Here is a 24,671-nt window from a genome sequence, read left to right as displayed (position 1 = left end):
CTATCCCCCCCCCCCCCTCTCTCTGCCCTTGTGTTTGTCTCTCCCCCTCCTGTCTCCTGCCCCGCAGTGTTCCTGCCGGCAGACGCGGCCCACTCGGTGCTGCGGAGGCTGCGCAGGGCCAACTTCTTGCTGGAGGAGATGAAGCAGGGTAACATCCAGCGGGAGTGCCGTGAGGAGATCTGCACCTATGAGGAGGCCCGCGAGGCTTTCGAGAATGACGAGAAGACGGTGAGAGGACGGGAGCTGAATCACATCAGACCTACAGTTCCACCTTTCCTCAAGGCTAAATACACACAGGGATTGAAAAGTGGAACAAAACACCTGCCACACGTTGCACACGGCTACACGAGGCCACCCAGATAAACCACATAAAGGGATGGTTCTGTTGGCATTAGGTGGTTTGAGTCACTCACCAGCGGTAATGTATGTACAGGGATATTCGCTCCAGCTGGGAGTCCTGTGTTCAGAAGTTTCCCAGCCAGCTTGTGAGTGGTCAGCCAAAACTTTAACCTCAGCTCATGGGGTAGTTTAAATAAAAATAACAAGCAACAACCCCATAAGCAAAAATACAGTTATCCAAAAGATGGTACACAAATTAAATGATCTTTCTGCAGCTTAATTCTCATAATTAAATCTTATTTTGATCTTGGCTGTAGCTGGCTGGCTGCAATCTGGCACACAGGAGACACCCAGCTGGAGCTAAAATCCACAAATCAATATTACTACTGCTGAGCAACTCATATCAGCTGCTCTATGTAACACATCCAACATATCCCCTTTTTGTAGGGTTCATGTGTCCACTAATGCAATCCTACACTGAGAGTGGTAACTTGTGGAATGTGGGTGTTTTTTCAGGAAGTGATGATTATCAGCAGGAAGAACAGCCGAGTGTACGCTAGAGAGGGAGGCGTATTTGTAAAACTATTGTGAGAGGCCAGAGAGCAAAGTCACGCAGATGGACGTGCACAATCATGTGGTTGCTTTTTGTTCGGGTTTCGTTGTCTACTGCCTTTGTGTTGCAGTAATCCAGATAAAAAGTATTCATACACTGGACACTGGATGTCCTGTGACCCTGTGTTTTGGAAACGGTTTTGTTCCACTGTAGCCTGAATGAATGAGGCAGAGAAAATGTTTTTTATCCGTGACAACATGTGCGTCTGTCTTCTGATTGGCTGCAGAGACGATTCTGGGAGGAATATGTGCGGGAGAGCAGTCCATCTGGAGGGCTGGAGACGGTGGTTGGCGGAGTCCATTCGCTCTACTTGATTGTGCCATTGCTGCTGGTTGTGCTCATCATTGCCGCAGTCGCCATCACTGTGTGGCGCTGCCACTCTCGCAAGCGCTCAGAGCGCAGCCCCAGCCTGGGACACTCGCATCACGACCACGTCCTGTCAGTGGTTTCTATGGACCATTGGGGGAGGGATTACCAACATGGTGACCAATCAGAACTCAGCGTCCACAGCAGCCCAGCTTATCCAGGCTCAGAGCTCACATCAGGGAGAGGAAGCGCCGGAGACCCGCCGCCATCTTATGAGGAGGCCGTGGGCAGTACAGACGTCCAAATAGAGACGGAGCCGCCTCCACAGTATGAGGATATAGTCAACACCAGCTCTACTAGTGTCAACGGTGGCCACGGGAAGTAAAACTGTCTTTCACTACCACCCCAACAAAAGCCCTAACCCACACTAAGACCATCTTTTATCATTTAGCAGAGCCACTGTCGTGGTATCACCAGCCTTCCCCATTCAACACAAACACTGTTAACTGTCCGGTCAGTGGACTAATGCAATCTTTCCCGGAGGCAGCGCTGTTAAAATTTGCACTAACCTTTCATCAATGAGGAGAAAGTGATATTGCAATACCAAAACCAACCGACACCTCTGCTGATTTTCCTCAAGTTGCATCTATGCTGTCGCACTGTAGCAAATCATTTAACTCAGCAGACATAACAAGTGATGCATGTGGCCTAAAGAAATAAGGGTTTTGATTGCCATAATGAAGGACGACTATTCTAAAAGTGTATTTGGGGTTGGACCGATGCTCTTTAGTCAGTGCCAATTTTATAGTAGTAACAGTCTATATTTTGCACCTATTTTTAATACCTTTTTAAATTTTACCTCTTTGTTGTCAAAAATAGGTATTTACTTTTCCACCTAGCATTTTGTACATTGAATAGGTTTGCTCTTCAAGATTCAGATACAGCATTTAGAACACAACAGTTCCAGTGAAACCCAAATTAAAGTTGCTTGCATTAAGCAATCAGGGACCAGTTGAGTTCAACATCAACCTGTTAGCTCTGGTCTGACCGACTCCAGATAGAAATATCTGGGTCTTTAGCTTTCGAAGTACTAAAATACACTCAAAAAATCAGTAATTTACTTCAGCTCTTTACAGTTTGGTGCTGAGGAAGTAGTGGAGGCTTAGCTTGTGTGGGCTTGTTAACTGTAAATAGCACATAAAAAGGGAGCGTTAAGACCCAAGTATTTAGTAAATGATCAGGATATAGAACAGTTAGTCAACACTTGGAGAGCTTCAGAGTTGGATGTTATTCTCATTGGGTTCGGCACTACTAGTGATTCTTCCACATTACAGTCAGCAATCAGATTCACTGTTGAGATATATAAAATATAACTTATTACAGGTTTAAATAGTCAAGTTGCCAAATGAATGCATCGGTCCAACTTCAGTATACACTTGTGAATGTTTCAAATTTAAAATGTCCGTTATAATGGGTGTGTTGAAATGTGTTTTGTGTATGTGTGTCCTATGTGCGTATGTTGGTAATGCATGCAGCTTGGTCTGATGTTGGATCTGGCTCTGCACTGTTTGTTGATGGTCAGTGCTACACTGGCCCATGTCCACCTCTGGGCCATTGACAGTGGCCCAGAGCCCGCTTTAACTGTGAAAATCCTTGCCTCACCTTTCCCTTAAAGTAAATGTCACCTTGTTGGATTTGACTACAGACTCTTTCCTACTAGTACGGAGATGATTCTTCAAATAGGTTTGCAGGTACACCATAAATGTATGTCATGGAGTGACTTGCACAGGAATGTGGGACAGAAATCAGTAGAAACAGAAGCTTTGGGAAAAGTCTTCTGAGGGGAGAGATTCTGTATTTAACGTCGAAAAGTCAATGTTAAGCATGGGTAATGTTCCTGTATATACATATGTATAGTCTGTATGTGTGGAAATAAATCACGGTGAGATGGTTTTTTTTACTGCATACGAATGCAGTGGATGCATTAATACTAGTGTAACTACTATACAGTAAGTTGTGAATAAATGAAGGCACTTTGTGTTTAAGCTCAAAATGAGCAGTTTGATGGAAACTAGGACAGTCTGGTTTGACGTCTTCAGCGTCACTCTCAGCCATAACGATGTCACTGTAATCCTCTGGAAAAAAAGTGCTCATATTCTATATGCAATGTTGCTGCATACACTCTAAAAACCAAATATATCTGTCTAATGTTCATGGATACTGATAAATGTCACATTTCAGTCTACACCTCACAGACTTTGAGCACTGATTAGTTCTACTTTTTTTTGTGAGTTGACCTGTGAACCTCAGCACTTGCTATGACCTTGAACTGAGTTGTGCTGGTGGGGGTAGCCATTTTGGTTAGGTCAGTTGTACTGTTATTTGCAGAGCCCTTTTTTTACAATGCCTTATCAAACAAACAAAATGTTATATAACATTAAATGCAAGGGAACTTGTGATAAATCCTTTATGTGCAAAAGCTTGAATTAATTTGTAATAAAATATTAAAAATGTGCAATACGTTTCCTTAATTTCATTCAGTGAATTGTGAACGTGATCCAGGAAGTACAAATATTCTTTTTTGTAAGGATTTGTAAGCATTTGTTTTCCACTGTTCTCCTCTACAGCACCCGCCTGAGGATCATTTTAGAAATGCATGATACATTGCTGAAATCTGCTCAGTCTCTTGCTAATCAATCAATCATAGAAATTCAAAGGAACATTAAAGGGTGAATAATGCACAACAAATTGAGAATGAAACCATAAAAATGGGGTCTTGGATTTGAGTTGTTGACTCAAGTCAGAGTGAGGACAAAGGGGACGTTTTATATAGAATATCAGAGTCAAAGGTACGGTATTGGAACAATTTATTACAATTGTTAGCTATATATTATTTTTACATTCCAAATGGCATTTTGATTTACAAACACTTCTTCCTTCAATGAGCCACCTGGCCTGTAATTCATATTTATCCTCTCTGTGAAACATAATCCAAAATCCCTGTATTGTTCCTGCTGTTCAAACAAACCGGTAAGTGACTCATTAACCAACCACAACATAAACAGGGCTCAAGAGAGGTCAGTCCATTATTATTATTATTGAGCTTTGATAGTCAAAAATAACCCTTTGTTGGCAGCAGATGCACTGAAACATACAAAAAACCAAACAGATTTATTAACATCTGATAGTGGTGGCATACCACACATACAGTGGCTCAGCTTGTCCCTATTTTCCCTTTCAGTGCTTTGTTAAAGAAGAGCAGAGGAGACTAAAGCTGTGACAACTTCAAGTAGAGCAAGCCACATTTAGCTCAGGCACAGAAAAAAAAAAAAAAACACAGCTAGTGTTTGACACAAACACTTCTTAAAGTGAGCACATCATCGGTGTGAGATGACCTAAAAGCTGGTACAATGGCCACCTGTAATATTACACTATTTGGTCTCCCTTTACCTTTCCAGGTAGTAAGCAATAGCACAAAGCCCAAGTTTAAAAACACAATGTCTTATTCTGAGTAGTAATGCGATCCCCAGTGCGATTAAGTGCTATGAAAGTGGATTTGACAAAACGTAGCAAAATTACCAAGGCAGATTAAAAACCTCTTCAGAGAAGTATTGCCACTTCATATTATTTTGGTAAAGACAGTGTTAACTGCTGATGATCTAATCAAACAGGTCACAGCATTGTAAAATACAACAAAGACGAATTCCTGGATATTTTGTCCATATCGACATATAAACCTGTAAACACCGGTCACACCCACTCCTTGGGGTTTCTTAATACCTCCAGCATTTCGGCCTCCTGGGTACCTTTGGCAGGCTCGTGCATGTACTCCCACCTGAGGATGAAGGGCGAGTTCGTTACCAAGCAACACAGAAGGCTCACTGTCATACTGTCATACAAGAGCGGTGTTATCTTACTTGGCAGTGAGGGGGAGGGACATGAGAATGCTCTCAATTCTGGAGCCAGGCGTGGCCAAGCCGAACTTCACTCCCCTGTCATACACCAGGTTGAACTCCACATATCTACAACAGACACAAATAAAGAAATAAGTACTGTAGAGATCCTTCTTCATGTGATTTATGTTACCATTACATTGTGCCTTAATCCAATCCAAAACTTCTTTGGGATTTTTTGAGAATTTGAATCAATAATAAACTGATGTAGGTAATCCATACAGCGGACCTTTAGTTGTAATTATATTAGTAGAAGTTATTGTTGCATGATAATTTAAGTCTTCCAGGTTGGTGCATTTATGTGCTCTGACAGAATAGTCGTGGGCCTTGACTGCTTTGCATGAACCTTTGTAATGCTAAAAAATAACCAAATTAACACACTATCTTTGCATTCTGTTTGCTTTCAGGGTTAAGAAATGCACACTGACCTAAAAGACAGTTCAAATGAATCTGAACTTTCTGCTGCATAACCAGGGCTTTAAATTAACTTTCAACTGTCCAAGACTTAACGACCATTGTCCCAAATTGAAGTTCATTTTTCATTGTATATAATATATATATATTAGTGTTTCAGTAACCTGCATTACTTTATCAACACTGTAGGTCAGTTTTTATTATTCTTTTAGTCATTGTTATTTTTTGTTGCTACAAACTGCAAATACAACATTGTACATGTGAAGTAAAAAGGTATCTACAAGGGAAGAGCAAACGGAATTTAAATATTTACCAGTTCAAACAAACTATTTACTTATAGGCTAAAGGCACATCCTAATAAAGAGATAAAGAGTGAGGTAGAAGGTCAAACCTGCCACACCTACTGAATGCCTGCGCATGGCTCACGAAGAGAGGGAGAGACCCCTGCTGTTGGCAGAAGACTGCAATTACTTTGAACAGCATGCTTGGGAATGAATTATAATATATTTGAATGTATAAAGTTGAGAGCATCTGAAAGTCGCAAGATCTAGTGAGAAAGTCGCTAGGCTGGCAACATGATTTTGTGTGTGTGTGTGTGTGTGTGTGTGTGTGTGTAAGGACCTTTTTCAATTCAATTTTTCAGTTCAATTTTATTTGTGTATAAAACAGAAGTAACAGAAGTGATTTCAGGACACTTTTCATATAGAGCAGGTGGAGATCGTACTCACGTAACTGACTAATAATTAAAATACAGTATACATATTCCATTATGCAAATCATAATAATTGTATTTGTAATGATAAATATACAATCGTCCCAGGGATATTGGTACATCCTTCATTTCGAGCGCTGCACATCAACAACCACACAACATTCATGGGAGTAAAAGTTAACTGAAGTTCAGTGACGTGACTAAGCCAGGACTCTGCCTCACTGTTCTCCTTTATCTCCCCCACCCAATTCCTGTCTGACTTTCAATCTCACGTCACACTTGTTCCCATAATAATACTAATAATAAACTCTCTTTAGCTCATTCTCTGTGTTGTAGTCTCTGACTAAATGACTTTAAGACTCCCTGCTGGGCCTGAGGGCTCTGCCAGGATCCGCTCCAGCGTTGGACCACACAGGCTGTGCATGGAGTCCACATCAAAACTTTTTCATATATATATCATTTTGAATCAAATCAACGAGTGTCAACTTCCTTTTTTTTTTATTATTATCTTTTTTTAACTTTTACAAAATAAAGGAAACTAAATCTTATCTGCAATGGATCGCCTATCAAAAGCAGGTTTAATGTTAGTGTGAGTATATTTATAGTCGATTACGTCGTAGTTGATTTGACTGTTTGAGCAATAAAGGTATTTATGCAGAAGATTGATATTCACAATCTCCTATATTAAGGTCACTTATTATTCATTAACAGCCACCGGTTCTTCTGCGAATCTTTTACTCACCTTCCTCGTCGTACCTGCTGCCAGTCCTTCTCCTCATCGGTAAAGGAGTCGTTCAGGTGTTTATATACGATGGGCAGGTAACACGGCACCACAGTGCGGGCGCAGCTCTTGACGAAGTTGAAAACCTCCTCCTGGCTCGGGGAGTCCAGGTCGTCGAAGAAGATCCCGCCTATACCCCGAGTCTCTCCTCTGTGGCGGATGTAGAAGTATCTATCACACCTAGACAGCAGAAGAATTGAACAGTTAAACAGTTTCTATGTCAGGCTATAGATTAAATTGTGGAATCAGTGGAGAGAACAAACCAAGGTGTATTAGTAACTTAATTAAAACACAAACAACAAAATGTAGAAGTGGACTCAAATACATCAACCAATAGCTGTTTCCATTTTTATTTTATTTTACCAGGGTTGAACTTAATACAAAATACATAAATGATGTTATTTCAAACAATCATAAAGTCAGTTAAAGTACAATTATGACAAAAGGGAATTAAAAGTAATTCAAGTAAAAGCACATTTGTTTTAATTATTATTTTTTGCTATTTCTAAGGGAAAGCACATCTATAGTGACAGTTGATAAAGGAACTTAAATGAGAGTTAAAATGTTCTCTCATGTCTGCCTGTTAAATTAGAAGCCAAAGCAAAGAGATAGTTAGCTAAGCTTATCTTAGAATAAACACTGGAGGGGGGAAACATCTATCCTGGCTCTGTTGGTAGGTAAAAAAACTAAATCTGACATATATATAAGACGAGTATCAATCTTCTCGTCTATTATTTCTAGTATTTCCTCAAATGCCTATCTATTCCTTTTAAACTTGAACAAAAACTTGACAAACATTACTTATTACGAGTCACATCAGATAAACCACACCCTGTCTTTTCCTATCCCCAATGGTCATTTGCTGGCTCACAGTCATGGCTCAACGGTTTTAGGCACAGGCTTCCTCTTATCATCGTCTTACAGTAAAGATACACCCATTGTCATCCGCACACACTAATACACATATCAGGCATACGTGCGGGGAGGCGCACACACACACACAAATACATACACAGGACTAATTTTGAGTCAAATTATACCATTTCTTGAAGTCGGGGTAGTACTGCGGGTGGTGCTTGTCGCAGGCCTCCTTCAGGGTGTTGTGGAAGTGAAAGGCATCTTCTTTATTAATATAAACTGGAGTCAGGTCTGTGCCTCCGCCAAACCACCACTGCTTAGAGCCTGGAGCACACACACAAGACAGACAAGGAAGACGGAAACAAGGGTTATCATTCATTCATGTACTCAATAGTGTCACTGACACCAAGACCCAGCTGCTGACGTCGCACACTCACCATCTTCCTCTTCGATCTCAAAGTATCTGTAGTTGAAGTGCACTGTGGGGATGTGGGGGTTCTTGGGGTGGATAACAGAGCTCACACCCATGGCACAAAATGGCAGCTTACCTGGGAGGAAAGCATGCAACGTTTATTCATTATATTACACATTACTCCGAATATAGGTCTTCAAAGCTGTGTCAAGTTTTAAGCCTGCATTTAAAATTTCAAGTGAGCAGAATTTACCATCTTTCCCTTTGAGGACCTTCCCTCTGCTCTTCATCTGCTTGGCGGCCTCCTCGGTCAGGTATCCGGACACCACTGACACATTGACCCCTGCCTTCTCAAACACCTTCCCGTCTTGCATCACACAGCTGATCCCTCCGCCACCTGAAACACACACCAGGTCAAAAAAAAAAAAAAAAAAGCAGTAGCCTACATTTTAAAGAGATTTACATGAGATTGGTTGTTGTAGTTCCTGATTTTGAGGATCTCTTTAAGTAGCGTTATAGTCTGGATAAACACGGATCTGTCAAAATTAGGTTTATTTCCAAGTAGGTTTTCACAGAGGCCTACAAGGAATTTTGTCCTTGGTACACTGGTGTATGAAATAAACACAACAACTATAAACTAAGATGAAAGCAAGTACTGCAAGTCAACAATTACACATATAATTGACAATAATAAAAGAAAAATGCTTATAATAATAATAATAATAATAATAATACTATTGTTATACTCCATCGAGCTCTCACCTTCCTTCCTCTGCCACTGGTCCACCTTGAACGTCCCACCGTCCGCCTGCTGAAGGGCTTTGCAGAACTCGGCCTGCGTCTCCATGATCAACATCTCCATCCTCGTACTCATCTCCCCTTTCCTCTCCTGCAGCACACCGATGTCGGTCACCGGAGCAGACATGAACCCCCGGCATCTCTCCAAGATATCCCGCTCTTCCTCTTCCTTCTCGACGGCTTGGGATATTTTCGTTGCCATTTCGGCACGCTGGAAGTGGTTAGCGTTGGCTAAAAGCCCCGCTACCGCCGCTGCTGCCGCTACCGCCGCGGCTCCACCGAGCGCCAGGGCTCCCCTTCTGGTTCGCCCGGCTCCGGATCTGCCTGCGGTCCCATGGGACATGAACCGCACGCTGGATCCCCTGGAAAACCATCTCGTCCCCGGAAGCAAAGTCAGCGACCGGCTGTGAGTGGAGGATAGCGGCGAATAAGACTCTCCTGCACTAGCGAGCCCCTTTAAATGAGAACCCAAACATCGCCTCGCCGCGGTTCGAGCCGTTTTGTTTACAGAGCAAAAGACAATGGAGGCCATTTGTAGGAGAAACACCCGCTCTTCCCTCGCTGCGTAGCGACTGTTGGTAGTTATGCTGTACTAAACATTAAGAAGAAGAAGAAGAAGAAGTTATGTCTACGTGCTGATTGTCAGTCGTGCTTCAAGAAGTTGCTCAAAAAGAGGCGTGTAGTCCCTCGTTAGTGACAGAGGCAACACGGGAAATGTCGTCACCCCGTCGTACGCGGTTCAGAGCTCTCCTGTTAGTGGAAGCCTGCCACGAACTTCAAGATCCAGAGTGCACTGCGCGTTAGAATCAATGTTGCGTTTACTGACTGTTATATATGCTCCGTATTTTTGAGCTTCACAGTATAGGTGAATTCAAGTGCTTCTGTTTGTTACATGATTGAATGAATCCCCCCAATCATTCAGCGATACAGTATTTCTTCTGGTGTGCAGTTATTTATCATCCCTTCTCTACAAGATAAGTAATAAAGCAAGACTCACTCTACCTTTGTACGTTTTCAGATGATATCATCATTGTTATTATTATTATTTTATCAGATTAGTTTGTGCTTTACGGGCGCATAATCCCAAATAAACGAAAATACTTGTAAACAAAAGTAGTTTTGTTTGCGGCTCGAGCATGAACATACCAAGTATGATGTTATATGTTAAATGTCATAGAGCGAACAAGAGAACACTGGTTAAATTAACGCATTTAATGTCATATAATACTGTAACTTGTCCCTTGTATGATAAAAGAATACAGAGACAGCGCTGTTTTTATTTTTATTGCAAGTTTTAAAATTTCTTCCAAGATTACAGTTGTTCTGTTTTCTAAATGGCTCCGGGTACAATCAGGCGGTTTCTCCTTGTTTACTGTGTGTACATGGAGATTTTATTACTTGGGAGCCAGTTTAGCTGTGCGGGAGTCCTGTGTGCGCATGCGCAAGTAGTAAAGCGTGTTGTAGGTCTCTATGACGACGGGTCTATTAAAGCTGTGAGGGCTGTAGAGGACTAGAGGCAGATTATGGTCACAGGTGTTGCTCCGCAGACTGCCAGGCACTATGTGGGCCAGATAGATGGAGTGATAGTCACAAAACAACCCGACTGGATGTGTTCTTTCACCGCCAACAACTCAATACATATACTACGCAAGAACCTGCTAGTGGTGAGTTAACAACCATATTGCCACAGTTTATTCTGCTATTTATTCCCAGTAGGCAAATACTTTGAGTGATATTATTCCTGCAGACAGGGGATGTGCTCTACAACTCACCCTCTTTATTCTGCCTCTGTCCTGTTGATTGTTTACAGCCCGCAGAGCTATAAATATAAACTGGATTACAGTCTATGTATGTTAAACCCTGTCTTGTAACCAGTGACATTTATTCTTTATTCTGTCACAATAAAATAGCTACAGTAAACATAACCCACATGTGAGCAGACAGGGCATATTTGTGACACAAAATAAAAACAATAGTTTACAGGTAACCCTGTAGTTTCTGTCCAGCAGGTGGCGACCAATCCCTAACACGAGTGCAGTACAGTAACCATAGACAGTGTGATCTATATATTCATATAGTGGTGTGATGATGGCCGAACAGGTATATGGTGGATGGTATAATTAGTGCCACAACAACCCAAAGACCAGGTCTTCTTCAAATGTGACACAAAAAATAAAGTGACTGTATTTGTGTGATGTTTTAGTTTTTTATTTGCTTCACTATTATCTACTTCTGTATTAGGATTACTGTAAATTACTGTAATACAGATACTACATATTATTATATGAGATGTCAAGGATGTCATTCGATATAGGCAAACCAAACACCCTGTAGTATTTGTAATTCTTTAATATGAGAGTGAGAGTTAAACTGCATGAGTGGAAAGAATCTATGTCTGTCTACCTATTATTATGTCTTTTTAAATATAAAATATTATCTATAAAAAGATCATTAAAATTGAAATAGAGTTTGAAGAGTTTTTGCCCAGTAGTGACCTTCATCGTAACACCCCCAGAAAAAATCCCTATTTGTTAAAAATTTGGATGTGTCTTGGGGTCATAAAAAAAAACATTTAAATGTATCTTCTGCATACCATGAATACCCAAATTAGTTTCTCTAGTGTCTCTTGTGTGGGTCAAGAGGATACTTTGGCACTAAATCCCAAATCACTAGGAATGCCCATGAATATCCAGAACAAATTTCTTAATTAACTGATCCGTAGATGTTGAGATATCTTGCTCAGGGTTGACCGACTGATATCACTTTACTTTAGGCCCTAGTGTGGCAAGAATCATCATATCTTAAATTTGTCTCTGATGTTCTTCCAGTGAAGATTATGAGTGAGGTGGTTTGTGCGAAGTCCCAAGAGGAATATGAGGACGACTTTGAGAAGGATCTGGACTGGCTGATCGGTGAGGAGAGCCGGAGTGAGGACCAGGTAAGTTTATCGCCCTGCTTCATTATTTTATTGTGTGAAACTGAGTTTGGAGTCCCGCTCTACTTACTGCAATGTAGATGCTGCATGCGTCCCCGACCCTGCTCTGTTAAAGTGTGACAGTAGTGTTGAGTTACCCGATCTGGCATATCTCCCTGTTTGCATGTGAAACCTACTCTGTTGACATACAGTGACATACTTTCACTGTGCCACTGCTGGATACAATATTGATGAACACACTTACACATGTCTGTTATCACACCAGCACGCCTTTTACCTGCTCCCTATTGATGTTGGTCATTCGATTACATTCAGACCTAATTAATGAAAGCAGAGTGTCCGCCTTTCTGCCCCACAGGGTCCTGACTATGCGGACATAGAAGCAGAAATTGACAAAGAACTGGAGGAGGAGGAGGAACGGCAAGCAATGAAAAGAAAACCGAAAAGCCACAAGGAAGAGAAGAGAAGCAACAAAACAGAGTTGGAAGAAGATGAAGAGCGGTGGCCCTCGCCTATGGAGCCATTAGAGTATGACTCAGACAGAGACAGCCCAAATAAGTCATCACCTATAGTCCCACCTCCTCCAGGGATGGATGAGCAGACAGATGAGGAGAAGAAGTACATTCTGGAGAAGATCCAGCAGGCTAATCGGGAGCTGCGGGACCAGGAGGCCCCGGATATGACAAGGCGCAGGCGGTTGCATTTTAAAGAGAAGCTGGTGGACCTGGTGGTGCCTCCACTGCACTTTGAGAAAGATGGCAACCGTGATGAGGTGGAAGGGGGGCAGGGCAGCAAGGATAGAGCCAAGGATTCAGAGGCCGAGGTTGAAGTGTCAGCAAAGCTTTCCGAGCTAAAACTTTCTCCACGGGAGGGAAGTGCAGGATCTGGAGGATCTGGCAAGGCTGGAGAGAGCAGTGAGGGAGGGCAGGGGGTAAAGGAGGGCAGAGTCCTTGTAGAAAAAGATGGGAAGTTTGATCTAGTCAGCCTGAAGGAGGTGGAGAGTCAAGCACTGCTCCCTCCTATATCAAACAACTACAGCGACTACTCACGCTCTTCCCCACGTCCCCAGGAGCAGGCTGCGAGCTCCAGCAAGGTGCACAGGTCCTCCTCCTCTCCTCGTTCTCGTGCCGGCTCTTCCACCTTCCAACATGGCATTGAACACCTCCGTGCCCCCAGACCTCCAGCTCAGCCCAGGAGCAGGCCCAGCTCAGCCAGCCACAGCCAGAGAGGCAGCCAGAGGAACGGCAGCAAGCGGCGGGTGCAGTCGGCCACCGGGACGCCCTGCCAGGGCACCTACACCCTCTCGCCACAGCAGAAAGAGTTGCTGCAGAGGATCCAGGAGAGGAAGGAGAAGCTGGCCAGAGAGGTAGAAAAGACGTGGTATTATTGGTCAAAGCGAGGGCTTGCTGTTAATGATTTAAATCACAATTTGAATAGAATCACCCTTATTTCCCATGTCAGGAAGAGCAGAGGAAACGGGAGGAAGACGAGCAGAGGAGGCAAGACAATGAGCTGGCGTTTAGGGCCTGGGTGATGAGGAAGAGAGAGCAGTTTCAAGAGGAAAGACGCATCCACCGAGCTCAGGAGATGGAGAGGATGAATTCTAAGGTCTGACCACAAGGGGGCACACCAACTTCACAAAGCATGGATGTATAGCAGTGATACAGGCTTAATGCAGTATGTTTGTTCAGTGGAAGGACTGGAGGTAGGCTACAGTGTGCCAATATGAACCAATATCTGAAAAATTATTTGAAGTTTTTGTAATTCTCAAGGGAATATCAGTCAAACAAACTGGTGTTGGTATATTCATTTCAAGAATGGCATCTGTTTTTGCAAAGGAACTCTTGATTTGTTAGTTTTGCTTTAATCTTAATCTATCATTATATTTTGGTAGAATTACATACTACCTAAATAAATGGTGATTTAATCATTTTTATGTATGTAGCCGAGTCATATAGTACAGTAGAGCTTTTTTAGATGCTCAGAGCATCTAATTTTCCTTAATCCACTTCTGCAAAGTAGTTGTTTACCTGAGGTAGTTGCAATGGTCTATTTGTCATAAACAGAAACATAAAGCTGATTCATAACAAATCACTGCACCAGTCATTCACCAACACATCTGTAGTAAATGTTTGCCATCATTTTCACTTCATTACTGGATGTATTTCTGCATCCTCATGCAGAGAGACACCAGTGACCCAGAGGAGTCCTTCAAGCTGTGGCTTCAGAGGAAGCAGGAGCAGCAGCAGAAAGAGAGACAGCTGGTGGAGATGAAGAGGCTCGAAGAGGACAGTGGTTACCTCTTACGCAGCCGCGAGGAGTGTGAACGTGCCTTCAAACTGTGAGTTTGCTGTTGACCTTTTATTCAGCAAGTAAGGTTACATTCACACTGCAAACCTCAGCGCTCAATTCTGATTTATTGTTTCAGATTTTTTTCTGTTCAGCTGTTCACATTATTTTTTAAATGTGGCCCATATCAGTCTCCAGTGTGAACAGGTCATGGTCCTGAAATGACCTGTGTGATGAACGTAGCTCTAGAGTTACATAAAATTCACATCAAGTCTGATATGACTGTTCAGACTGAGGTCACATTGTAAAACAAATCTGACCTGTGGCTGATTTAGACCACATATGAAAGTGGCCCAAATCCGAAATGAAAAGATCAGTTTCAGTGTGATTTGTACAGATTTGAGTTAAATATGAGCAAAAAAAAAAAAAGATTTGGGTCACTTTTGCCCACAGTGTGAACGTAGCCTAAGTGTCAAACGCATTGGCATTTTAGTTAATACTGGTTGATAACATAGTATTACATAAAAATAATTATATTATGAGAAGTGTAATTTTAACCAATGATGTCATTGTAATGTTTTTATCATTAACTTTGACCCTTAGATGCCCCTATTGTGGATAAAACATGATAAAGTGCCTTCTAGGGTGCTAATCCTGACTAATCTGTTTCCCCATAAATGCATCACAACTTTCTGCATGCTGGTGCCCCTTTTATTTTCTTGCCCCTGCCCCTCAAACAGCTTGAATCCACCACTGAACAACTATATCTTCATATATGCACTATGATATGGGATATGGTAATATGGCAGTAATATAACATTCATCTCCACCCTCTTCCCGTCCTCAGGTGGCTGAAGCGGAAGCGAGCCGAGAAGCGGGCTGAGCAGCAGGCGGCTCGAGAGCGCTCCCGCAGGTTGGTGCTTGAGGAGCGACGTGCTCGACGCATGAGGGACTTGCTGTGTACCGTCAACGAAACCAAGCCATTCAGATTCACTGAGCAGCTGGCCTACCGCTTCTAAACCAAACAAATCCAACATGCCCGCTGAATTCACCTCACATGATGAGATTATCTTCATAATCTCATCATATAGCAGTTTAACCACAGACTGGACGACACAAGACTTGGTGTGGAGCATAAGACATTGTGTATTCAGTTGTTGCTACAGTTTTGTTTGATACTTTTTATTTCTGTGCTGTGTTAAAAAAAAGAAAGTTTACCGCCGTGACCTCCACTCAGTGTGAACATACCTGGGTAAAAATTCATCCAAATTCACTTAAGGTGTGATACAATGTATAGAGTGAATGGTTTGTTTTTGTTTTGTACTGTATTTACTTTGTGTAGTGGCAGACGCACTTTACTCTTCTTAAATACAAGAGCTGAACCATTAGTTACTGTATGCCTTTTGTCAGAGCATTTGGATATATAGCTATACAAGGATATGTTCACTTTTACAACAGGTTACTTTAATGGATGAAACTGTAAAAGGAATGAAATATAATTCTGTAAGAGGAAAACACTATTGTTAAATATGTTTGAGAGACATGAAACAGAATTCTTCATTTAAAAGGCATTCTTATAGGATAGAAGAACAGAATGATTTTAATTTAATGCTGAATAATATGACATGAATAAATAAAACAAACACACACCATCAATATAGATATGGAATATTATATTTTTAATTTATAGGCATGTACACATACATTTTTGCTACAGCATCTCAGAATTAAATATCAGTGAAAACAAAAGTGGCCAACCTCATAAAACAACAGGATTACGTTTCTGGTTAGCAGTTTGAATCTATCAAAAAAAAAAAAGAAAGCTACTCTTTGTATGTTTCTTTCCATTGGATTTACAGTGCACGACTCGGCATATCACCTGTATCATCAACACAAATATAAAGACATAAAAGGCCGAACGAATATGTATTCCTTGAAACAGGAACGATTAACAGCTTTTATGAATAAAAGTTCCTAATATTAAATGCCGACAGTTACAACAGCAGCTGTCTATTAATAAAACCACATAAATAAAAGTCAAACACAAACACATACAACATCTTCTCATGTCAGTGAACATGTAAACCAGTATTCTGCTCTGTGTGCCCAGAAAGGAGGGGAGTGATTTAACACGCCAACAACAAGAAGAAAAGTGGACAAAAAGTAGTGACAGAAGACAGTTTAAGACTTGACACACAGAGAAGGGCAGAGTGCATGATCATTAAATATTCAGCATATTAAAACATATCTCTTTCTTAAAGTCTTTGTATGAGTGCTATTTGAAAATCAGATACCCAAATTAGAAAAACAGTGCTCTGCCTACGGTGAAAATAATTATTACTGGCACTGAAATAAAAAATAAAAAAAAAACGCATTCCTAAAAATAACATAATTTTGTTTAGAAATACGAATATGTTAACTGTACCAGTTGTGAAGACTTAATCTAATATTATTTAACCACTGACCACTGAAATGAAATTAATTTCTTACTATCTGTACATAGTGTTTTTGAATGAATTGAATATGTTGTTCAGAACAACTCAAAGCAAAAAAGAAATGTCAACCACCGTTCTTCTCCTTGGCTTCTTCACAGTTTAGTGAGATTACAGGTTATGAGCAGTCTTACATATATAATGGTCTACTTTGCCAACTCACCAGGTACAACAAAATAAAGTGAATTGGATTTTTTTTCTCTACTAGAGGCTGTCACTGGAAGGAAAGACAAAGAACCAAAGGTAAACTCAAGTAATTGTGTGTAGAGAAACAAAACAACAACAAAAAAAACCTGACAAATACGACTGACAACACAAAACGGACAATATTATTAATCTTGCACTTCAAACAGTACAAAAATAGAAATGTTCTGATCCAAAGGTCAATTCAATAAGTAGTTAAAGTATATAGAAGGATTTGATGGAAAGGGGTGAAGCAGTTTTTTTCTGTTTCTACAGTTCATCTTTAGGGTTGATGGTGAGGCCCTGACCCCACACAGACTGTGTGTCCAATGCCTGGATCACCTCATCCGCCTGCAGTCTCTCCTGGGAGAGAAAAGGGGGGGGGAATTATTGATGAAGGTCAGAATAGTGAAAATGGAAGTTCATCTTCAAGCTAGAGCAATAATTGTTCTTAAGCTAGCCAAAGCAATATTTGTCTGATGTGCCTCCCAAACCTACCAGCTTGGATTTGATCCAATAATAGTTTCCCATCCTTTTTATAATAGAGTATAATTGGTTTTACCCGGTTGCTGCATACACACATATAGGCTTTGCTATCTATCCAGCTCAAGGTTAAAAAATTATAACAGCATCTGTTCCCAGGCTTCTCAGAGCAAACACGTTCACTTTCTCATGGCAGTACTTTTCTTTCTCACAGGAATCTCTTAAATTCTAGTCTAACACAAAAAACTGTTAATACCCTTTAATGAACTGCTATAATATTAATTTTTAGCTGCTAAGTCACAATTTATTCCCATACTACAAGATGCAGTAAGATGAAATAGTCTACAGCCACTCTACAGCACTAAACAAGTTAGAAACTGGCAAAGTAGAGCTGAGGCTAATGGGAATGTCATTAATTTTGAAGGTATTTGATCATAAAAGTGCTGGACAAATAACATTTTTTGACCTGATCAAACGATCATCAAAGTCAATTACAATTCATCTTGAGGGGAACATGTCTGAACTTTCATGGAAATCCATCCAAAAGTTGTCAGTACCACCAGTGTCAGTAGGTTTCATCCCCTGTGGATTATGAATCTCTGTACAAAATAATCTTTCCATTAATTGTTGAGATATTGACCGACCGACCGACAGACCAACACTGCCATCCCCAGAGGTATGCCACTAATTCATGTACCACTACATTACCTTATCTACCCTGACTCCATTAGTAAATCCTCAGTCAATATGTCAACATTAGGATGAACCTAGAAGAAGAATGGTTATTAATTGAAACATTAGTTTACCAGTTCTCTGAAGAGCGGGTCCAGGGTGAACCACAGAGCGACAGCACACCGCTGTCCGTTGGTGACGGCCTTCACACCGTGAGGATTCTCCCCTCCTGATGAGAAACCCACCATCCTGCCGCACTTTGGCTTCACTGACGCCTGGAGAGGATGGAAGAGATGGAGGAGGAACAGAGGACAGGTTAACAGAGATAACACCTTAAGTATAGCTTGATTGTACCAAAGTTGTTACTGTCAATACTGTCGATACATTATTTAACCTTTTTTAGAGGAGAGTGTGTGTGGTTATTTTAGCCAAAGTTACTAAGTATCTTTGTCCATTCCTCAAAAGGGGGTGACCAGGCCCAGATTAGTCCTGCAGAAAAAAGTAAATGTCAGGTCTTACCGTGACTGTTTTGGCATCCATTTCTGTGAATATGAACTCCCCTCCTTCAAAATCTCCATTTAGATATAACAGTGCACTGAAAATAAAGTAAAGGAGAGATCAGTACAGACTCAACATTAAGTTGAGGGAGATGATAGTGACCATTGTTCATCTTTCACTGTAATACAGCTGCAGCAAAGTAGGTTCATCATTTCTAACTGTGCTGACAGTAGGAACCTCGTACCTGTAGTCTCTGTATGTATATGCTGGTGGTTCCTTCCAGCACTCGTTGGCCTCTGGGTCCAGCAGACAGTTGTCAGCATGGATGGGATGGCTCAAGTCATTCCTGTGATCTTGCTGGCCTGTGAACAGACAACCAACACACAAAAAGCATGAATACATATATTTAAAAGTACATGAATTGAAGCTAATTCTATGTTGCCCTCATTAACAGTTAAAACCAGTAAAGACACAATATAAAATGTGTGTTTTGGTGTCAAGTGTGTGTGTGTGTGTGTGTGTGTGTGTGTGTTAGTGACCTGTGATAGCTGTTCGACACACCAGGTGTGTGTAGGAGAAGTGCAGGGTGGAGTTGAGCAGAAAGTAAGACTCAATAATTCGCCTTGCTCGCTCACTGACATCGTAGAACAGACGAGCGCTCCTCATTGGTACTCTTCCCTCGTAGCCGTACTGCAGTGAAGAAAAAACAAAATAGAAACTGTAACGAGTATAGTCAATAAAAGCATAAAACAATAAAAGAAAGATACTATAACGGTAAGTTGGGACACATTTTAATGAACTCTAATGTGACCCCCACTGTCCACTGTACCCATCGCAACGTTAGCAATTATTTTAACTCAAATAATGCAAGATGCAGTTTTATGGCAGGTAAAACTGACTGATTGATTGGTACATTTTGTCAGTTTACCTGCCATTAGCAGATGAGCCAGAAAGTTATTGTTGGATCCTGAATTCAACTGTTCTCTAATATTATACCGGCTTCTTGCAACCTTGACAACTATTTGGTTGGATTCAATCTTTGTAGATCACACAGTAGTCATGTTTAGTGGTTAGAGTACCTGCAGGGTTTTAAGTACAGTGGCTCCTTCAAACTTCTCATTGGGAGTGTGTGGAGACATCCTCCCTCTGTATCCGTCTCCTGCCATGGTGACAGCCTGGAGGCACAATAAAAAGCCACAATCAAGCTTCAAATACATGCTGAAGTAATGATCTTTACTGTTAGCACAGGAACAAACTCATTTCAGTCAACTGTAAGATTTTTTACTGTTCATGAGTGATTTATAATCCATATTTTATTAACGTTGTGCAATGCCCTTACATGTGCCAGGTGTCTGAGGTCTGAACACTCCTCCTCAGATATAACATGATCCAGCAGCACCCGCTGGGTCCCGTTCAAGGCTGCAGAGTTCTGCACCAGCTTCACACTGTCATACACCAAGGGGCCACCTACACAGATCACAGAACAGTATTTAAAGAAAGCAACATCTCCACCATGGTGGTCAGATAAGATCTAACTGAACACTAATGACTTTCTCTTAGCAGTATAACTGTCGTTCTGCTTCTGCTCCGGTTGCAGTGAAGATTTACCTTCTTTGAGTTGCTGTGGAGCAGCAACAGTGACTGTCTTCTTCTCCGAGATGGGAACATACTCCATCCAACCGTCTGTACCAGAGGGAATCCTGGGAGAACAGAGAATAGAGAATGTGTTTTGTCGTGCTCAAAATTACGATTTAAAACGATTTATATGTTTTATAACATTTCAACTGTTTCACTTTGTCTCTAAATGTTTAACAGCTTATCTATACATATCTGTACATATGGAAATTCATAAACATACCCAAGAGGTTTCCACATCACATGAACCAAGATGTTAAGCCTAAACATAACCAAATGTTGAATCTCAACTAAAAATGTTACAAATACTATAAACTACCTGTAGGTGGACAAACCAAATTGTTACAAAATGTCTTGACATATTATCACTGAGTTTAAATTAATATGATGACTTGATGAAAATTGTTGTCTATTTCCACATCGGAAATGGATATGAAGCAACATTATGATTCCAATAGTCACTCTCCTTTTAGCTCTATTTTTGGGCTCTACCAACTCCTGATTGAAAAATCTGACACTTTAGCTGCTAAATGCTGAAAACAGCTTCTAATGAAAATGATGTGAGAACGGTGAAAGTGAACTAACAGTGAGAGTGAACTAAAGGTGAAATAAGCAATAAATACTCTATAGACTTAAGGCAAACTGCAAAGTAGGGTATCATTCTCTGTGGATTCGTCCCTACTGGAAACCCTTTTCACGCCACACATGATCCACATACAAAAATACTGATTTAAACGTTTAACATCGAAATACACAGTTGAGGTAATGAGAAGACAAACTATTGTAATATGTTCAAGAGTACACTTTTCACAGTTTGACAGATGCTGAGATCTCTCTACCTGTTTGAGTCATCTCTTCCACCTGTGCTGCTCCAGTAATTCTGCAACAAAGACAGGGGGAAATGTATAATCTGCACAGAAATGTGAACTATGACAAGTGTCAGTTTGGCCAGCAGGTGTCGCTGCTGTTTGAGAAGACAGTGGTGGACGGTAGCCGTGCCAGACACCTGTTACCCTGCATTGAGTCAGCCAGGCAGTAGTGGCACATTAATGGTTTACACACGCAACAGAAGATCTGCTCTGCATCAGAGACATGTGGATTGGCTTATGGATAACTGCCCGTTAAATTACACAATCTATTTTCATTTCTGGGCAAAGACTGAGAATTGAAGGGCACTCAGTCTGCTTCGAGTTTGTAATTATACATGAAAAATGAACCAGACTTGGGATAATGTTATATTCTGTTAACTCACCCCTTCAGTAAATTCCACACCCATGGTTTTACTGCCAATCAAAAGGAGCTCCAGTTCCTGTTTGTGCCTCCTCAGGTATAATGCAGCCTCCTGCCAACACAGACACATAAAAGGTAAATGTTAAACAGTTTCCTGAGTTATTAAGGTAAATATAAATATATGTTTTTATCATTGACATATGGTGGTAGGAGGAAAGTAACTAGAAAAGGTCAAAAAATAGTAAAAAAAAGTACTATAGAGAAGTTCCACATTTGTGCCAATGTTTTAGCTGGGATAATCATCTTTCTAATATTTGTCCTCTTTGCTGTTTTAATCTGTACAACCTCTACAAAGGAAAGCTTTAAAATAATGTTTACATTAGAAAACCCACTTTGCACATCACTGCATTGCTTTCATTCTTACAGTTACAGTTACAGTAGAGAGAGTGATTTTTTATGGTTTCATATTTATGTCATGTATCAAAGGTCATCACCAAAACTTTTCCAAACTCTTAACAGTGACATTGTGCTACTGTCCTGACTGTTTCACCGCCCAAATAAAAGGGAACAAGAATGAGTTTCTCTTTCCCTCAGCTCTCCTCGCCTCACAGTGCCAAGACTAATGGAGTGTGATGGCCTCTCTCTTTCTTTGTGTCCTCTCAGAGGGACAGTTTTACTACCGTTTCCTGCCTGGACGAAAAACCTGAATGGAAGTAAAACGTCTGCCTAAAATAATACAGTAACACTGGGTGCTGCTTTTGGCTTTGTATTAAGGTGGACTGAGACAGAACGACAATGGCAGAATGTCAATGCTCGCTGGTGGACAAAATATGTAATGGAACGACTGCTTGTGTCTTTGAAGTTTCTGTACTTTGATTTTCTCGTCAATCATCGGTCGACATATACACTGATACAGATATATTTGTAGTAATATCATATAATTTATTCTATTTGTGTAAGTTTTCGTAAATGTCCTATAAGACTACATGCAAGTCACAAGGAAGTCTTAAGTCTTTGCACTCAAGTCCCAAGTTTCGGGTGCTACAATGTCACAATGCGCTCTTCCCCAAATATAATACCATTTTAACAACAGAACGAATGATACTAACGTTGGTTCTTCACGGTTCTCTCCTGCAGCTTGATTGGATGCTGTTGGACTGGTTTAAAACAAAGGATCTGGGGAATTAAGTGTCAACTTGCTGGGAATTAATTAATTAATATATAGCCGTTTTAGAAAATGAATTGATTTGTGGAACATACTTTTTAATCTTTGGGCCTGGGGGAAGTTATCAAGTATTTTCAAGTCAAATGGCTCAAGTCCAATTAAAGTCATTGGTGAAAAAGCCTTCTTTTTTTTAAATTTTGTTATTAAATGTTAGTGTTTTGTCTGTGTGAGAAGGGGAGAGGTGGTTGGAGGCGGGGCTTCCAGAGGCAGTGAGGCCATGATGGTGAGTATTATGAAACTTGACCATCCAGTAGCGTTTTTCTTGTAGTGATTAAAAAAAAGAAGCCATTTTTCCCCCCTAGTACCCTGACTTTTTCTCCTCCTCCACCATTCCTGAAAGGGCTTTGGCAGGGAGGCAGGTCGGGCCTGGCACTGAGATCTAGGGCTCTGTAAATGAGCTCCCCGAGGCCTGAGGAGGGAGAGAGGACACAGAGAGGAGAGGCAATCCGTCGGCCAATGACTGTACTGTAAACTGATGGGACTGGAAAGACTTGAGGGCTAGAAAAATGTAAGCTATGAGTAGAAAAACATAAGCATGAGCTGCAACACATCGGCTCTCAGCCTGTCTTTATCTCAAACACACATAGACGCGATGTCAGCCACACACACTCACACATTCACACTGTCCTGCTGGGAGCCGCGCTCACTATAATGAGTACCAGGCTTTCTAGGAAAAAGAGGTGGTGTAATTGGGACTTAAACCAGGCACTGCTTGACTTTTCCTGAGCAGCTGATCAGAGTTTAGAAAGGACAAATTCTCTATGCTGAAGCTGCTGATGAGTAGCCAGACTTAACAAATGTAATTTTCTCTAGTGGGCAGACATTCAGACTTTAATTATGCATACCAGGGGGCAAGGAAATCATAAAGAGCAGGCCCAGAGGAAAAAAAAAAAGTTGTCGTAAACACATTGACGTAGCAAAATTTGCTTGATACTTCCAGCTGGATGTAGAACATATACAAGTGAAAAGCAAACTTTAAGAGGCAAATGCTGCCAAGCTGCAAGTAGCAAGTTCATCCAAGAAATACAGCATACGGCCGGCTGCCTCCTGTCTCCTCTTTTTCACTCAAATCCATGCTTTTCCTCTCCCGTCTCTCTCCTTGCATCGTCTTCTTTCCTTCCCTCTCCTCTCCCCCAACACTCCTGCTCATATTATTGTAATGCTTTTTCCACTCAGTCTTGTCCACAACTCATTTAAAAGTCCCATGTCAGACTTCCAACACAAAATGGTCTTCTCACATTACTGCAGTTCTAGCCTCATTACACTGGTTGCCTTTTAAAATTGATTTTAAATGCTTTTAATTACCTATGAGGAAAATACGTAATATGTATAATGTTCTAACTATTCCACCAGAATCTGGAGCAGCTCATATTGCATTTGTTTTCGCAGATACTTTGAATATTTAAACCTTACTCTTGTTTTAATCTGCAAATCTTTCTTTCCAAACCTAACTTTAATGTGTTTAACATTGTTTTTTCTTTAATTCCTTTTAATCCTTTCAACCTGTTTTGTTGTTGGCTTTTAGTTCTCATAACTTTGTGTATGGCTTGGTTTTTATTATTCTTAAGCACTTTCTAGACAACTGGTATTGGAAAGTACGATCAAAATAACTTATTAATTATTATTATTAATTACTATTATTATTTATATCCATTTTCTTCCCCATCCTAAGTCATTAATGATGATCCACCTAATCTTTCACAGACACAGCTTTTAATACATAGACACAATAATTCATTTCAAAAGGATGAGATTGCCCCTTCTTGCCTCCTAAGTTAATGAAACAGTAAGAATAGAAACATCTATCTTTCACTCTCAGATCCTGACCTCTCTTGGCTTGCCA

The 24,671-nt window shown here is 40.9% G+C and overlaps 4 protein-coding genes across 5 annotated transcripts in view; 2 read left to right on the top strand and 2 right to left on the bottom strand.

Moving 5' to 3' along the window:
* The window catches only part of prrg1 (proline rich Gla (G-carboxyglutamic acid) 1), a 6,218-nt gene extending 2,437 nt beyond the window's left edge, over positions 1–3,781 (top strand). Inside the window, exons 2-3 of one of the 2 annotated variants that reach the window (XM_035653642.1) lie at positions 68–228; positions 1,179–3,781. In XM_035653642.1, the coding sequence (XP_035509535.1) occupies positions 68–228; positions 1,179–1,643 (626 nt within the window). In that variant the 3' untranslated portion in view covers positions 1,644–3,781. The remainder of the gene's footprint in view (positions 1–67; positions 229–1,178) is intronic. The other variant, XM_035653643.1, reaches the window with a different exon arrangement.
* Positions 3,782–4,115: 334 nt separating this feature from the next.
* cpox (coproporphyrinogen oxidase) lies at positions 4,116–9,718 on the bottom strand. Its single transcript, XM_035653143.1, has 7 exons — positions 9,151–9,718; positions 8,642–8,785; positions 8,414–8,524; positions 8,159–8,300; positions 7,080–7,298; positions 5,176–5,280; positions 4,116–5,093 (listed from the first exon to the last, which is right to left on the bottom strand). Exons 1-7 carry the CDS (start codon positions 9,716–9,718, stop codon positions 5,009–5,011), a joined length of 1,374 nt encoding a protein of 457 aa, XP_035509036.1. The 3' UTR covers positions 4,116–5,008.
* Positions 9,715–16,023, top strand: ccdc181 (coiled-coil domain containing 181). The gene is made up of 6 exons (XM_035653142.1): positions 9,715–10,850; positions 12,015–12,124; positions 12,480–13,487; positions 13,583–13,729; positions 14,305–14,462; positions 15,258–16,023. The coding sequence occupies exons 2-6, from the start codon at positions 12,023–12,025 to the stop codon at positions 15,427–15,429; spliced, it is 1,587 nt and encodes a 528-aa protein (XP_035509035.1). The 5' UTR covers positions 9,715–10,850; positions 12,015–12,022; the 3' UTR covers positions 15,430–16,023.
* Positions 16,024–17,104: 1,081 nt separating this feature from the next.
* Positions 17,105–24,671, bottom strand: part of p3h2 (prolyl 3-hydroxylase 2) — a gene marked incomplete in the record, with an annotated part of 54,099 nt that continues 46,532 nt past the window's right edge. The window contains 10 exon segments of the mRNA XM_035653141.1: positions 17,105–17,448; positions 18,375–18,515; positions 18,760–18,835; positions 18,983–19,100; positions 19,278–19,428; positions 19,818–19,913; positions 20,078–20,205; positions 20,347–20,438; positions 21,213–21,253; positions 21,626–21,715. Coding sequence (XP_035509034.1) covers positions 17,356–17,448; positions 18,375–18,515; positions 18,760–18,835; positions 18,983–19,100; positions 19,278–19,428; positions 19,818–19,913; positions 20,078–20,205; positions 20,347–20,438; positions 21,213–21,253; positions 21,626–21,715 — 1,026 coding nt within the window.

This window comes from Morone saxatilis, unplaced genomic scaffold (assembly GCF_004916995.1).
Source record: "Morone saxatilis isolate NCDOM2014 unplaced genomic scaffold, NCSU_SB_2.0 Contig12, whole genome shotgun sequence".
NCBI lineage: Eukaryota > Metazoa > Chordata > Actinopteri > Moronidae > Morone > Morone saxatilis.
This window is presented reverse-complemented; position numbering and strand designations above follow the sequence as displayed.